Raw genomic sequence first — 15,247 nt, forward strand, 5'->3', positions numbered from 1 at the left:
TTTGTTAATAGGATGTAAAATAGAAAAGCGTTTTTCACTTTAAAAGATTTATAGTAAACTTAAGAGATGAAAAGAGAGATTTAGCAAAGATTGATTAAGAATCTTGTGTAAAACTAAGCAATTTAAACGATTTGTCACTTGACAGATATTTATATGTATAATATAAATAAATTCTATTGTCATTGTGCGAAAACGTATAGAACATTAATATGTTTTAAAGATTTAAACGATGGAGACAATATCTTCAAGATATTTTTTTAAATATATGATGTCTGAGAATAATCTTATTGTTAGACTAATCATCGTGGAATCGCATTAAACTCTCTCTTTATCTCTCCACTTCTTTTGTTCCTAAGTATATTTAATTATATGCGTGATAAGAGGAAAATCTTGCTTTCGTAGAAAATACTCTCGATTTTCCTTACGTCATAGAGATATAATAAAGAAACCTAACCTAATTTAAATATCATGTTGCGTACGAGAACCGTGCTTCGCGGAATAAGAACGATGACAAGTAAGTGGTTTGACAATTATTTGCATTTTATTGTAAAATTCGAAATTGCTCGAATCTTTCTAGATATAATAAAAAAATATAATAAATATAATAAAAAAATCTAAATATAATAAAATAAAGAAAGAGCGAAAAATACATGTTTAACATTTTACATTGGTTGTATGCTCCGACATGGACTTGAATAGACGAATAGACTGCCAGACTAGTCAGAGACTGGCGGTACTGAAAATACAAATCATCTATATGCAATGATCAAACTGCATAATTTTAATAACGACAAATTAAATTTTAATAATTATTACGTTTTTCGATTAAATAACACTTACTACTATATTATATTTTTTAGATTACAGCATTTATATAAAACGAAAAAAAATTAAACGCGATTAATTACACGATATCGCTCGAACGGATGTTTACGCCCGTTGCGAAGTAATAACGTAAAGATTATTAAAAAGATAACAATTAAAGTATGCGGTATGTATTTCAGCATTGCGTTTGGCGTTGGTACAACTGACCGTAGGCGACGACAAGCCGACGAACGTTTCGCGAGCCGTGTCCTTCATTGAGCGCGCGAAACAGCAGGAGTGTGCCGATATCGTGGTGTTACCGGAATGTTTCAACTCACCGTATGGAACATGTAAATTATCCCGTGCAATATTTATCATAGACTTACGTGTAATATTACTCTTTTTTATATCGTGCATTGGCCAAGCCTATATTTTTGACTACATATCTATAACTTTTAAAATATTTTCGCATTTTTTATTCCTTTCTCTCTCTTTCTCTCTCTTCCTCTATAATATAGTTTAAAAATTTAAAAAAAAATTTTTTTATTTAAAATAAGTCTATATTAAAATAGAGTAAAATTTATTAATAATATGAAATATGATTGCATTTTGTATCAAATAATTTTATATGTATACATTTATTCATTTATCACGTCATGTTAATATTGTAATGTGAAATAAATAGCTCATTTCGCGAAATATGCTGAGAGCATTCCCGATGGCGAGACAAGTGTAGTTTTGTCCGAGACGGCGAGAAAAAACAATGTATACGTGATCGCTGGTACAATACCGGAGAGAGATAATGAGAAGTTGTACAATACTTGTACCATATGGGCACCCGATGGAAAGCTCGTGGCCAAGCACAGGAAGGTAAAGATTAGCGTTAACAGGCATGAGATATATATACAGAAAGTTCAAAAATATTCTTCTTTAAGATATTTAACACATATAACTTGTTTTTATTAATTATAATCTACATTTTCAAATATAAAAAAAAATATTATTTTTTTATATGTGTGTTTCAAAATGTTTTAAATATTAATATAAAAGATAGAAAATAAGAAATGCAAAAGTACGTTAAAATTACATTATAAAGGATTATGAAGATATTTCGAAGTCTTTTCATCCATACATTTAAGTGTATACGCGAAATAATATGCATTTTGTCATTTATAGATGCACTTGTTCGATATCGACATTAAAGACAAGATTACCTTTCGCGAAAGTGATTCATTGTCGCCCGGCAATTCCCTTACAATCTTGGAAGCGAAAGGTTGCAAGATCGGTATCGGCATTTGTTATGACATCAGATTTGAGGAAATGGCACGTCTATACAGAAATAGAGGTGAATATTATACGGTAAATTTTAAAGTTTCATTGTAAAATCGTTGTAAAAATAATGCAGCAGAATTTAATGAAATTTTCACCGAGATTTCAAACGAGATTTATACTGACATTCAAAGCTGTGATTTAATCTTTCTTGAAAAAGAGAGATCATTGCGTTAGGATAAATATGCTAGCCTGTTAGTGTTAATTAATATTGTATATATATATATATATATATATATATATATATATATATATATATATATATATATATATATATATATAACTTGATTAAATGATTATGGCGTCTTTTATATTTTTTGAAATTTTTACGAGAAAAGATTAAAAAATTGATTAAAGCTTCATATTATTATTCTTCATTATTTTTATTAATTTTGTCCTATCGTGATATCAGGTTGTCAGATGTTGATATATCCGGCGGCATTTAATATGACCACTGGCCCGCTGCATTGGTCGTTGCTACAGCGTGCCAGAGCAAATGACAATCAATTATATGTAGCCTGCGTATCGGTGGCACGTGGATCACCGCCTGGATACGTTGCTTGGGGGCATACTCAGTTAACTAACCCTTGGGGAGAAATCCTTGACGAGTTGGATGCCGACGAAGGCATGTTAGTCTCTGATATAGGTAATTAATTCTCTCGAACTAAAGTAACGACTAAGCAAAATGTAATTTTTTGTACGGAAAATATTATGAAGTGAAAATTACAACATAATTTTTGTGAAACATATTAACATATAAGAGAAATCACACATTATTTTTATTCTTTTAATAATATATTATATAATATATGTATTATATTTTATAAAGAAGTATTGTAATTATTCAAATATTTTGAATAATTATACAAACAAATGCATAATCATTAATAAACAATAGAACAAATGCATAATTAACAATTTTTATAGAGAAATATTTATATTTATCTCGAGAAATATTTTCGAACTGCATCTAAGGCAATAATATTGCACAATGAAATATATTAAATAACATAAAAATTAATGTATAATTAGGAAATAACATTATATCGCATGCTATATATACATATTGAAATAATACATTGCCCCACAGATCTGAAAGTCGTGGACGAAGTCAGAGCGCAAATCCCGACGTTCAATCAACGACGTACAGATTTGTATGATACTATGTGGAAAGGGGAAGATTAGGAAGATGTTGTAACGTATGGTGATATATCGTTTACGCACCATTAAGCAATTTTGCATGACAAGCTATAACGGCGAACGATCTAAATTTCATACTCGGATACATCCCGTCGATAAACCTTTCGCATCGAGGTCACACACGATACTAGAAGAGAGACACGCGACATATATATCGTAGGTAAGTATAATCATCGGTTTCTGTATGAATAAACTTTATATTCTTCAATACATATTCAAATTCTCTTAAGTTTATCCTATCATTAAATTCCTTATTATCGATATATTCCTTGTAAAAGACGATATGTCTCCTTGTCGATCGAGAAAAATTAAAGGAAAATTTCAATTAGGGAATTATTATCATAGGTCCTGATCCCCTTTTTGTCATTTGGATTAAATTTTATTGTAATATGGATTTTGATTCATTCATACATAAAAGGCCCCTTGATTAATACATGACATAATTACGATCGAAAGTAATTACGTGTATTGTAATATTAAAGCTATCGTTTAGCTATGTACATTTGAAATATATGTATACATATATATATACATATATTTTTTTTTTTGTAAACATTAGTTTAAATTTAAAATGTAAGCTTAGAGAAATTGGTCGAATAATTCTCTTCGCTGATTTGGAATAGGGAAGAGAAAAGGAGAGCAAAAATATATAATGATGAGACGAAAGAAAAGCACAATTGCACGCTCTTTGCCAGTTAAGAAGATCTCGTTGCTCGAGATGGGACAATGAAATGTCAAACAAATTTGTTTTGAATCGTGGTAAAGTTTTACAGCATACAATTTAAGATCTATTATTTTACCCTTGGGAAAATATAAGTATATCCCCAAGGGTATATACTTATATTATAGAATTCATTTTTTTTCGATGAAAATATTCAAATAGCGATATAAAAGTGTATATTTTAGATCAGATTTTCCCGGTATTCAATGAAACTCTTTTTCAGACAGAACTTTTTGAAAAAAAAAGATCGATATTATATTGGGAACATTCGAGCCAGGTAGCGCGTATATTGAATATGCATTACTTACTTAAACTTAAACTACAATCCTTTTTATCGTACTTATTCTAGCAACTTCTTTGCTTGATGATTTTTTTGCGCGAAACTCGTTTATATGTGCGATGCGATTTAAAACTTAAATGCACGAGATGATCAGATACGAGCCGCTGTTTTCGCAATCTCTCCCGCTCTGACATTTATGTTAATTCATAGGCGGATCCAAACTCTTTTTTTAAAAGGGATACACACTCCCATGCCAATCATCATAGTCTGGCTCATGTGTCATATAATACCGAGAATATCATGTCGGATTTGTCTTCAATATTAAGAGCCCAATTGAGTTATTTAATGTTTCAAATTGATGCGAACGATTGAAAGATAGCTTCAATGTGATATAAATGCGCGATAATGCATATAAATGAGCGATTCTTATCAACGGAGATGTATTAAACAAACAGTCGCAAAAATGTAGATTGGACGATCAAAATGACAAGAATTCTGCAAAACGAGAAATACATATATAAACTAGATTATATATATGTACACACGCGATTCCCTGTTAGGCGTTAAGCTCGAGCCAGATTTGGATAAGTTTACGATCGTGGAAAAGATTATTCGCAAATACCCTGTGTAACTGAGAGCAGAGCTAACTAAATTCGCAGAACAATTTTTGTCACTCTTTATGGTTCTTTGTTTTCGCGCATTCATAAGGGATGGAATATTTTTATTAACATTACTAATTAAATATCATTGTGTAACATATGTATATATTCTATGTACTTGTGTATATTTATGCATACGGCATATATATTAGGGCTCTAAATATTATTAAAAGGAATGACTGTTTTGTAATTTCTTTTTATGTATACAGCAAATAGAGTTTTCGCTTAATTATATAAATATAATATTAATCAATATATCATTATATTAATTATTACCGTCGTCATCTTTATGCACTATTATACATGATCTCGTTCTTCTTCCTTCAACATTTTAAAAAAGATCTGTTTTTGTTAGAAACATTCGCAGCATTAATCGAAGCCTTCGAGATTCGCGAAGCGATAAGTAATACAAAGGCAAGGACAATAATAAAATGCCGTAAAAATATATCACAGGCAAGCATATGTGCACAAATATTAAAATACAATGTCGCAAATATTGGGAAAATTCGCGAATGCCATGTAATATACAGCATCATTCTCTTTAACGAGAAATGATTTATGTTAGCACCATGTTTATCATTCTCACATTTCTCTACAAAAAAACCAAGAAAATACGTTTGTGTACGTTATACTGATCGTGGCCCCATGTATTTTGCTCGGATTTATCGCCGGTGTCTGTAATAAAATGCATTTCGTTAAAACTTAATCAACTTTTCATCAAATTGTTTCCAATAAGTTTCGTTTAAAATTAAGGTTCTAAAATAATTTTAGTGCAATGTTACTGATACCAATTGTCAGATTATTTTAAATATAAAATTGCTCGTGTTAATAATTTAAGCTTCAGCTTTCTCATCGATCCAATTAGTTACGTGGGCACAAATCGAATTATATTAATTATAATCCTAATAAATTGGCTTGTTATTACATGAAAATCTAGTTCATTGTAATTATTATCGCTTGGAAATATCGCACGAGCAGCAGTTAATTGATGGTTGAGCATTAATTAGTACGAGAATAATCGTTGTTTTGTAATCTGTAAATATAAAAAGAGTATGTTATCGCGGAATGCAATACGTCTAAAATCTCATCGTTAAAATGTCAATTGTATTTTTATCGTTATAGTTAAAATATAATAAGTAACCAAATAAATATCTCGCATCGGCTATCGTCGCATAATTTATGTGTAGTATAATGCGTACACAAACGAAGATTTTAAATCGATATCTTAACAAAATTATGTAAAATAAACGAATTATTAAACTTCAAGTGATTTCTCTTTCAGTGTGAAAAGCTTTTTCTCCGTGTATAAATTAAATTAAAAATATCAGAAGATATGCCGAAGACGCGATTGCGAACGAAACAAAAGCAAAGGATACGCGACGAGCTCTTTCAATTTTATTATACATTTCAATTGCAAAGAGGTAGTAGAAGGAATTCTTTTAAAAAAGTGCTCATTCACCGACGAATCTGGCGCAAAGTAAAACGAATGAACGGTGAAATCGACTCAATTGGAGATTGAAACGAGTCTCGTTAACAAAGGGGATATCACACACTCGGAGCTTCCCAACGCTCGTGATGATGAACTTGTATAACTCTTCGTTCTAATCTGTTTGCCCGACACGTTCGCGTTATTACACGGTTCGCGACGATGAAAAAATAAAAATTTTTGACCATACGCGCGCACGCCCACATACATACATACACACGCACACACATGCACACGATGCGTGCACGCGAGGTCTCGATCGGTTTCAATTGTCTATTCACCGTCCATCAAGAGTATTACCAAAGACGAGGATCGGAGTATTTTTGCTGATTTTGATGATGACACATACACAATGTCTGCGATTACGATCGTCCTCGAGAATCGATACCGGTTAAGCCGAGAGATCTGATCGAATTAAGCGCTGAACATTAGTTTTTTGACATTTTATTTATATGCATTTTATTGGATATCTTCGATAAAAAATGCTGTACTCTACTTCGAAATGATATCAAACTTGGTAAATGACAATGCTTGACATTTAAATGTTTAGGTGAAATCAAGAGTCACGAACATCGTTCATTGATATATATTCGGAATAGATTTTAACTCCGATATTGAATCCGCCCGATGAGTATTATCGTATCGAATTTGAAAAGGTGGAAAAATATGAGGAAGTGGGTTTAGAAAAAAAAAAAATCGACAAAATAACGCTTTACCACGCATATTCCACGCTTTTAGTTTGTTCAGTTTCTACGTGTTCGCGTCTCTCAACATATCGATTCGGTAAAAAAAACATTAATTCTCAATTTCTTTATTTCAATATTATTTCAAAGTTGGACGACGTAATTGCGACAGGTGAGGGATGTGCCGTTCGTCAAAACGTAGTCATGAGTCAAACCTGCCTCGGGATATTCTCGTGCACAATTTTATCGTCATCATCGTCGGATCACTGATATCACTAACGGACGAATTCTTCTGACGAGGGCAAGATTGGCAGCTACGATGATCGCGGATCCCGTCAGGTCGTAACTAGGGCACCATCAGTAGTGCGATCAGTCCGAATAGACAGATGACGGGACTTTGCTTCTGGACCGATGATGCCATGGCGTACACGTCGTAAACGTCCGGGCCACTCCAGTCGTCGCTGTCGTCGAGGCACTCAAATTCGCAGCAACGTTCGCCCACGCGGAACTTCTTGCATTTCTGCGGAACAATCGCAATCGTTCAACATTTGTGCGAGAGTGGTTTATAATTCACACCGCTCAAAACAATCAGATAAAAGCGTCTCTCTGTATATGTACACTTAAGAATACTCGATATAATTTATAATAATATTAGTGGAAAAATACAGATTTCTATATTTTGGATATCTGACAAATGATAAGAATTAATTATTTGAAAATTAATTTTTGTTTTAAATAGTATGATTATTTTCTAATTTAAATAGAATATAATAATGTATAATAGAGTATAATAATGTACATATTGATATGAATATAATAATAATATATATATTGAAGTGAGAGCTTAATAATATTTTGATCCACGTCCAATGATGAGTAATTAAATGGTTTAAAGATATTAAATTATTCCTCAAACACGGATCATCCCTCATTTAATGGGAATACAAATATTAAAAGTTCTTCTTTTTAAACATTGCGGAAATGTCTTGTTAATTATTAAAATGTCTTAATATTATAAAAATTTATGAATTTAAAATAACTTTGCAGTTCGAAATATTTCAATATTCGGAACAATTGCCACTTTCTTCTTAGTTCGATCTACAGTAAGGACATCCAATAAACTTAAGCACTCCTCGCAATACTTGTCCTCGCACTGCGGGCTTTAAATCCATTCAAAATGGATTTTGCATTGCTATCGGCAATGCATAAACGTTTCTAGAATGCATCTCTTCCAATAATTTCTCGAAAAACATCCGGGTTATTTGGCGCGTAGCCTGAACTTGACTCGTGACAAGCGCTATATTACGTCAATAGTCGTATCGATGCGACGGTTTTATCGGTGTTATACTAACACGTGGAACAGGATAGCTTTGAAAAATTAAAAATTTACCACATAAATAAATTTAAGTAAAGCAGCACCTATGATGCTATCGTGTCAAAAAAAGTCAGAATTGTTTAAATTAATGTTCAATTTCTCATTGATGTGTGGAGGTATGCGATCTGTTAAAATGAATTAAACGTGATACTTTAATTCGTGATAATTCATTATATCTTTCGTGATATAATGAATTATATCTTTCGATGCTTTATCTCGCAGTTTGCAATTAACTGCAATAACGCAATAATATTATTATTTTAATGCATTTATCGATAGTACGCAATATGTAACTCTCAACGAATGACTAAATGTATTTATTTATACGCTAAGACAGTATGTCATTAACATTGTGATGTTTTTAATGGTCATTCAAAAGAGTATTGCATTGAAAAAATTTCGCTTGCTCAAATATATCTAATATTTATTATTTTTTAAAAAAGTAATAAATTAACGTTTTTATATAAAAATGTTATCGTTTATTATAATTGTTTATTAAAAAGAAAATAATAAGCTCCACAATTTTTTTAATTTTTCTAATATATATAATATAATATATATATATATATATATAATATATATAGACTTTTCATAAAGAAAAAAATAATATTATTAAATTCAGTTCGTTTTATTTTTCACTCCTTCTAATGTATCCAATTACGACATGCTGATATAGGAAATTGCATGTATCGATCGATGAATTTAAACGATCGTATATATAAATTGCAGTGCGAGCAAACTTCCGCATGCATACGTGGATGCATTTATTTTATTATATTAAAGGTTTTTTTCCGCTAAGTTATAACATTTTTAACTTGAACAATTTTCAATGAAAAAAAGAAGCGTTCCTTACTTTTTGTCGAGTAGTGTATATTTATGACATTTATTTTTACGTATTGATTATTAATTAAAAAATTATATTAAACTATATTAAGTACGCAACATTTTTTATCAATGAAATTTACTTTGAAGAAAAAAAAAATATTATATTACGTCAACAATACTTTCTTTCTGCATGTATAGATTTTTTCGCACTCTTGCGTTAGTATTTAGCCTATATTGATTTGCATGTCATAAAAGATGCCTTCGTAAACATACATTTAAAATGCATCCAACATGTGTACAAATAATTTTGTTTCGCAACAATTAATCATTTATGAACGCATGTTTGTTTTTACGAACACAAAGCGAAGCGTGCTTGCTGCCTTTGCGTAAATTATGTAGGGCAGTAGAACCTGGACTGCGATCAACATGCGACAAGTTTTATATGCTAATCGCGTCTGTAATTACAATATCGTCTCCATACTTATGAGAAACCGGATCGCGCAAACTTGCTGCGACAGGGTGCACGATATTTTGAACCTGACACGAGAGACTTGTCCTACTTGTTAGATCACGCGGGTTCCTACGTATGCATGCACGCGTGCTCTTTAGCATAAATATCGAACAGTTAACAGGTCATTTAATACACCTGTTGTTAAAGCCTTTAGGTATTGCGGCGTTTTCAATATTTCTTTCTCTTCGAGAATTCCACACTGCGCTAAAATTGAAAAAATGTAGGGAATAATATATGTATATGTGCGCATATTTAAAGATTTTATATATATTTAAGTATTTAATCTATTTTATAAAGATTTTTAACGCGATTATTATATTTGACATTGCTTTGACCACACTACGCGGGAATCCTAATATAGATAAAAAGTCTTATTAGCTTTTCTCCAATGTGGCACTTATATAAGGTCACTTTAGGAGAAATTTAATAATGAATGAATCTTTGCACAAAAGACACTCTCTGTCCCTGTCTTAAAAAAATCAATTTTTATTAGCAAATTATATAAAAACGGTCATGCGCTTAGCAACGTGACAGTCATTAAATACTTGCGCATGAATTCACAACACGAAACTTTGCGCTACTTCGGTGGCAGCGTGTGTGCGACATTGATTTGCACGATCGGTGACGCAAGCGTAGGAGGAATATAATTAAAACATAGTCAAAAGGCGCGTGTAAATTGTATTAATCAAAAGATAAAAAAAGAAGAAAAAAAATTATGACTCTTTTAATGAAACGTAATTAACCTAAGTAATTAGCGGAAAATGTATATATGTCGACGTATATTCTGCGCATTTCTATTTTTGCTTAAGGAACACTTGACCATATTCGCACGGATAAACGCATCGCTCGTTACTCGTCAATTCATTATCTGGAAAATATCGGTCCCGCTATCTTGCGCATTATCCATCCATTAGAATGATATGACGTGACAAACATAATAAAGTATGAATGAAGTTTAGAGACACGCGACATCGAAATACATATACATATGTGTCATATTATTTTTATACAATGTCCACACTGTCCTTTTTTACATTTATTTTCTATCCATTTTTTATAATTTTTTTTCTATTAAATGAAAAAAAAAACCATTAATTGCATTCCACATGCATCGCGCTTTATTTTCTCGAGAGAAAAGAAAAAGATCGACGTATCTCTTTTAATATCCTTCCATTAGCTTCGCTCAAATTGCGGATTCAGAAAGAAGGGCACAAAGAATTTGATGATCGAATATTTTCGAGCAATTTGCTGATGTATTTGCTAATATAAATATGTGGATGCGAATTAAATAAAGAATGTGCATTGTTTATCTGCATTTGTATATCTATCGTAACTCTCAAAAAAAAAAAAAATACAAGCGTTATTCTAACACGATGACCGAAATATCAATGGGATATTCGATCTAAAATGCAGATTCGCGTTACTCGCATATCCTTCATATTTCCGGATACTCACAAACGGTGGTGTACAGTAGATGGCCCGGCACCACATCGGCTCGGAATGATAACATACGCAGAGACTGCAGACCGCAGGTCCTGGCACGTAGAGAAGGCCGTGTCTGACAGTACCACCCTGAAAATCCGTACAGTTCTCTTCCAGGGCATCTGAAACAATTTACCACATTGTCGATCGAAATTGATGATCAGGTGTAACCTGGTTCCATAATCACATACGTAAAATACGTATACAATCTTGATTGAGGTTTTATTTAAAAATCTGGAGGATTCCATTAATAATCCAAAATCAATGTTTACGAATAAATTTAAACAATTGTTAACCTTCATATGCTTTGTAAAAATTACTTAAAAAGATTTTACTCGCTTATTGAGAAGTTATTTAAAATAAAACAGCTAAAACATTGATATATAAATTTAATTACTTATTTTATTCTTTAATACTGTTTTTTTTTCTCGATTCCGATGTCAATAATCGCGCGCGAATATATATCTTTTCACTCTTCAATTGTACATCAATTTTACGTTTTATATTATTTTTCGGTATCACGCGCCTTACTTGTTCTCGCCGGTAGGAATAATAGGGTGGACAAGTAGAACGTCCACGTGAGTGTCTTGATGGAAGATCTCCTCATGATCCGCGGACTGGTTACTTCAGAAAAGTGGGACGTGCACGTATCAATAGGTGATCTCTCAGAATGGTTGGAAAACGTCCGACTATTGCAGCAATCTCCGCTCTGACAGCACTGACAGCAGCAGAAATATGTAGCCTCCGCGATAGAATCAGGATATATACATTTGTTATCATATCGGATTAATGTTGCGTGGGCCTTACTTAATGAATACGTCACGCAAATCGTACAATAATTGTTTCGACCTTACAGACTCATTACAACGCATTCTCGACACGTCGCGAAATTGAGAGTTCGCGAGAAACGCGGAATAACTGCTCTTATCATCGCGCAGTATGTAAATAGTACAGCGCTAAGAATATTTCTAATCCTTAAATATATGAGATTTTTATTTAATTTATTTTCTCCACAAATTATAAAATATTATTTAATCTTTATATTGTTTTATCCCTAAATTATACAAGTATATAAGAAATATAAAATTCAAATTATATGTATAGCATTAAATTATTAATATAATAATGTTGAAAGCGATATATTAAGATTCTCTAATCAAAGAATATACACTTATGTTAACTTGTCTTTTTAATTTTTAATGATAAATAAATAATTTTATTCTTTAATATCAAATATTATTATTAGTTTCATTAAAAATGTTATCTTTCAATTTTTACATAAATTTATATAAATCAATAAAATCTGTATTTGTCGATGACCGCAATTAAATATAATAAGAATAAGCTAGCAAATATTGTACTTGCAAATTCATCAATTATATTGTACTGATAACTAACAGATCTCTCAAATACGAAAATTTAAATTTTAATGAAACTTTGTACATATGCATTCAAGAAGACTCTCAATAAATGAATTTCAAACTTTCAATTGCTATTCAGTAGTTAAAATCCCCTTAATATGTGTATGCAAAGTTTCATTAAAATCGTAATTTTCAGGATTCGCGTAGTTTTCTCTGTGAGTTCTGTGTATTCAATCTTTTCATTGGCGGACTTCTTGTCACTCTTGAAAAGTCAAACTGAGTTCAAGTTTGCGATCCTGACACGATTCAATCAAGTATGTATATATAAATGTATTATGCACGTGGGATGTATAAACATTGTAAATAGCATATCAGAAAAAGTTCAAAAATCTAGAGGCCTGCAAAATCTATTTTGAGGAGTTGGTTTTTGAGAAAAAAGCAAGGTTTTCGAAAATAAGATAATTGATTAAAATTTTGATTTCACACACATAAAATATGTTTTTGAATTCTTTTCTCAAAAAAAAAAAAAAAAAGAAAAAAAACTTTTGCCAAACCAATAACTTAGACGTGTATATTTTTCGACTCAGATAGATATGGCAAAAAGATCATTTATTTATTCCGTACGTTTATAGTGAACGATGGAAATGAGACTGATTGGCGTAAAAGTTTTGTATATCTATAGCATCGAAACTTGTTATAATTATACATGTGTGGTAGAATTCTTGTGGGAATATGTATTTTGTCCTTAGTAAGGTCATGTGAAGTACGACTTGTGTCTTTCTGAATCGATTCTCGACATGACGTGCATTCAAAACTACCGCACGATCCGTGTACAAAGACAAATTTTATCAAGTCGTCAGTTATCCGATTGCGATTTACGTCGTCGCGCATGTATATTTAATCGACAAGAACTTTCGTCAAAACTTTATTCTATCATCACAAATAAATGTTGATGCAAGATTTAAAGATATTCTATCCGCAATATTAAAATACGTCTTGCTTTGGTAACATGATTCTGCGATTTGTTTGCAAGACAAAACTTTTGTTTTAGCTTCCTTTTTAAAGTTTCTTTAATCCGCAGATTTAATATGACTAGGAGATAAAGTGCTTATCTTAAAATTAAAGTAGAAAATGCACTTCGTTCATGACGAGTTTAAAAATAAGATTAAGATAATATAAGCGAAAACGAAAAATTAAATTCTTCCGCAGTTTTTTTTTTTACATAACACAGTAAGCAATTCTTTCATATTTTTTTCTATAACATTTTTAATAAATAAAAATAAAATATGCTACAGCTAAACTTTTTCGCACAAGTATTACCATAAATTTATTAAATATTTGGATTACTATCACATGTGTGAGGTGCAAAAATTATATTTGCAACTCTCAAAACTTTATAATTCAATTATTTTTAATCAAATAATGTTCAATTTTAGAAGAATTATATTTATTATTAATATATATAATATACTCTGTATATGTGCATGTTGAATCTTAGAAAATTAAAATGTAATGGATAAAATAGATAACTCTTTATAAAAACACGATGCAGTGCGAGAAATAATTAAAAAAGCAAATTTTTTTCTTTTGACACTGTACATTCCCAAATTAATGAGAACAAGAAAATGATTTAAATACTCGATCCCGGGGGAAGAGAAGGGGGGCAAAAGCCGCGGGAAAACGATGTCAACGACACGACCCACGTCCCTCATACTCGCGTTTCTAAGCCCTCGTCAATCAGCAGGGAATGACGTCAAGCTCCCGGTAAACCGCTTGTAATCAGTCCACGACTGACGTGGCGGGACCAACTCGCGTGTTCGCCTTTTGTATTCTCTATGGGCATGATCGTCCGTTATCTAGGCCGATCGGAAATAAATCTGCATAATAGTGCACGCACTATAGATGCAGTGACAGAAAGGAAAAGCTAAGCTGTATTTTACCTTCATGCTGTATCGCGATCGTCCGCCTCACATCATCCCTCGTGCGCCGCTCCACTGTACGCACATGTGTTCTCTCCCCCCCCCTCTTCTTAGATGGGGGAGAGGAGTATATGCGGGATTTTGACAGAAAGTGATATCTGTCAAATTCTTCGAGCACGCGGTCTATTTCGCGGCAAAAATTGATCGTTCGCAATGAGAGAGAAAAGATAGAAAAAGGAAGATAAAGAGAAAAAAAGGAAAAAAAGGGTGTGATCGTGAGGTACCACCGGCTGCGTGTTTGTCGCGAGACCCTGAAGAAACTTAACGCGATGCGACAGCTGCCAACGACACCGACCGACTGACCAAACTCTGTCGCAGTACGAGCTTATTCCTCTCTCGCGAGGGTCGATCGAAGGTGTTCCGCGCACCGCGCCTCGCCTTTCTCTCGCTCTCTCTCTCTCTCTCTGCCTCTTCTCCCCCTCTCTCTCTTTTTTTCTCTTATCACGCTGCGACGAAGCTCCTCCTGGAAGCGCAACGCACCCGTTGCCATAGTCGAAAAAGCGCATTCGTCGCAGTCAGGATCTTCTTTCCGATCCTTTCGCGCTTTTCTTA

General features: G+C 32.4%; 2 protein-coding genes across 4 annotated transcripts; one reads left to right on the plus strand and one right to left on the minus strand.

Moving 5' to 3' along the window:
* The first annotated feature begins 364 nt into the window (after positions 1-364).
* LOC126854601 (omega-amidase NIT2) lies at positions 365-3,543 on the plus strand. Its single transcript, XM_050601523.1, has 6 exons — positions 365-514; positions 1,005-1,154; positions 1,490-1,674; positions 1,981-2,149; positions 2,546-2,779; positions 3,224-3,543. The coding sequence occupies exons 1-6, from the start codon at positions 469-471 to the stop codon at positions 3,316-3,318; spliced, it is 879 nt and encodes a 292-aa protein (XP_050457480.1). The 5' UTR covers positions 365-468; the 3' UTR covers positions 3,319-3,543.
* On the minus strand, positions 3,511-15,001 carry LOC126854605 (uncharacterized). Of its 3 annotated transcripts, XR_007688128.1 has the most exons (5): positions 14,657-15,001; positions 11,887-12,097; positions 11,329-11,477; positions 7,382-7,682; positions 3,511-6,026 (listed from the first exon to the last, which is right to left on the minus strand). XR_007688128.1 is itself a non-coding variant. In XM_050601527.1 (4 exons), the coding sequence occupies exons 1-4, from the start codon at positions 14,660-14,662 to the stop codon at positions 7,509-7,511; spliced, it is 516 nt and encodes a 171-aa protein (XP_050457484.1). In that variant the 5' UTR covers positions 14,663-15,001; the 3' UTR covers positions 3,511-7,508. The 3 variants fall into 3 exon arrangements, 2 of the variants coding, with proteins under 2 accessions (XP_050457484.1, XP_050457483.1); XM_050601527.1 differs by having other exon boundaries at positions 3,511-7,682; positions 11,887-12,073; XM_050601526.1 differs by having other exon boundaries at positions 3,511-7,682.
* Positions 15,002-15,247: the final 246 nt, after the last annotated feature.

Source organism: Cataglyphis hispanica, chromosome 14, assembly GCF_021464435.1.
Source record: "Cataglyphis hispanica isolate Lineage 1 chromosome 14, ULB_Chis1_1.0, whole genome shotgun sequence".
In the NCBI taxonomy this organism is placed as follows: Eukaryota; Metazoa; Arthropoda; class Insecta; order Hymenoptera; family Formicidae; genus Cataglyphis; species Cataglyphis hispanica.

Coding starts and splice junctions, on each gene's coding strand:
- LOC126854605 (XM_050601526.1), bottom strand. Junction 11,478..11,886: donor ATTCCTACCGGCGAGAACAA/GTAAGGCGCGTG, acceptor AAATTGTTTCAG/ATGCCCTGGAAGAGAACTGT. Junction 7,683..11,328: donor TCTACTGTACACCACCGTTT/GTGAGTATCCGG, acceptor ATTGTTCCGCAG/AAATGCAAGAAGTTCCGCGT.
- LOC126854601 (XM_050601523.1), top strand. CDS start 469: ATGTTGCGTACGAGAACCGTGCTTCGCGGAATAAGAACGATGACAA. Junction 1,155..1,489: donor CAACTCACCGTATGGAACAT/GTAAATTATCCC, acceptor TGAAATAAATAG/CTCATTTCGCGAAATATGCT. Junction 2,780..3,223: donor CATGTTAGTCTCTGATATAG/GTAATTAATTCT, acceptor ATTGCCCCACAG/ATCTGAAAGTCGTGGACGAA.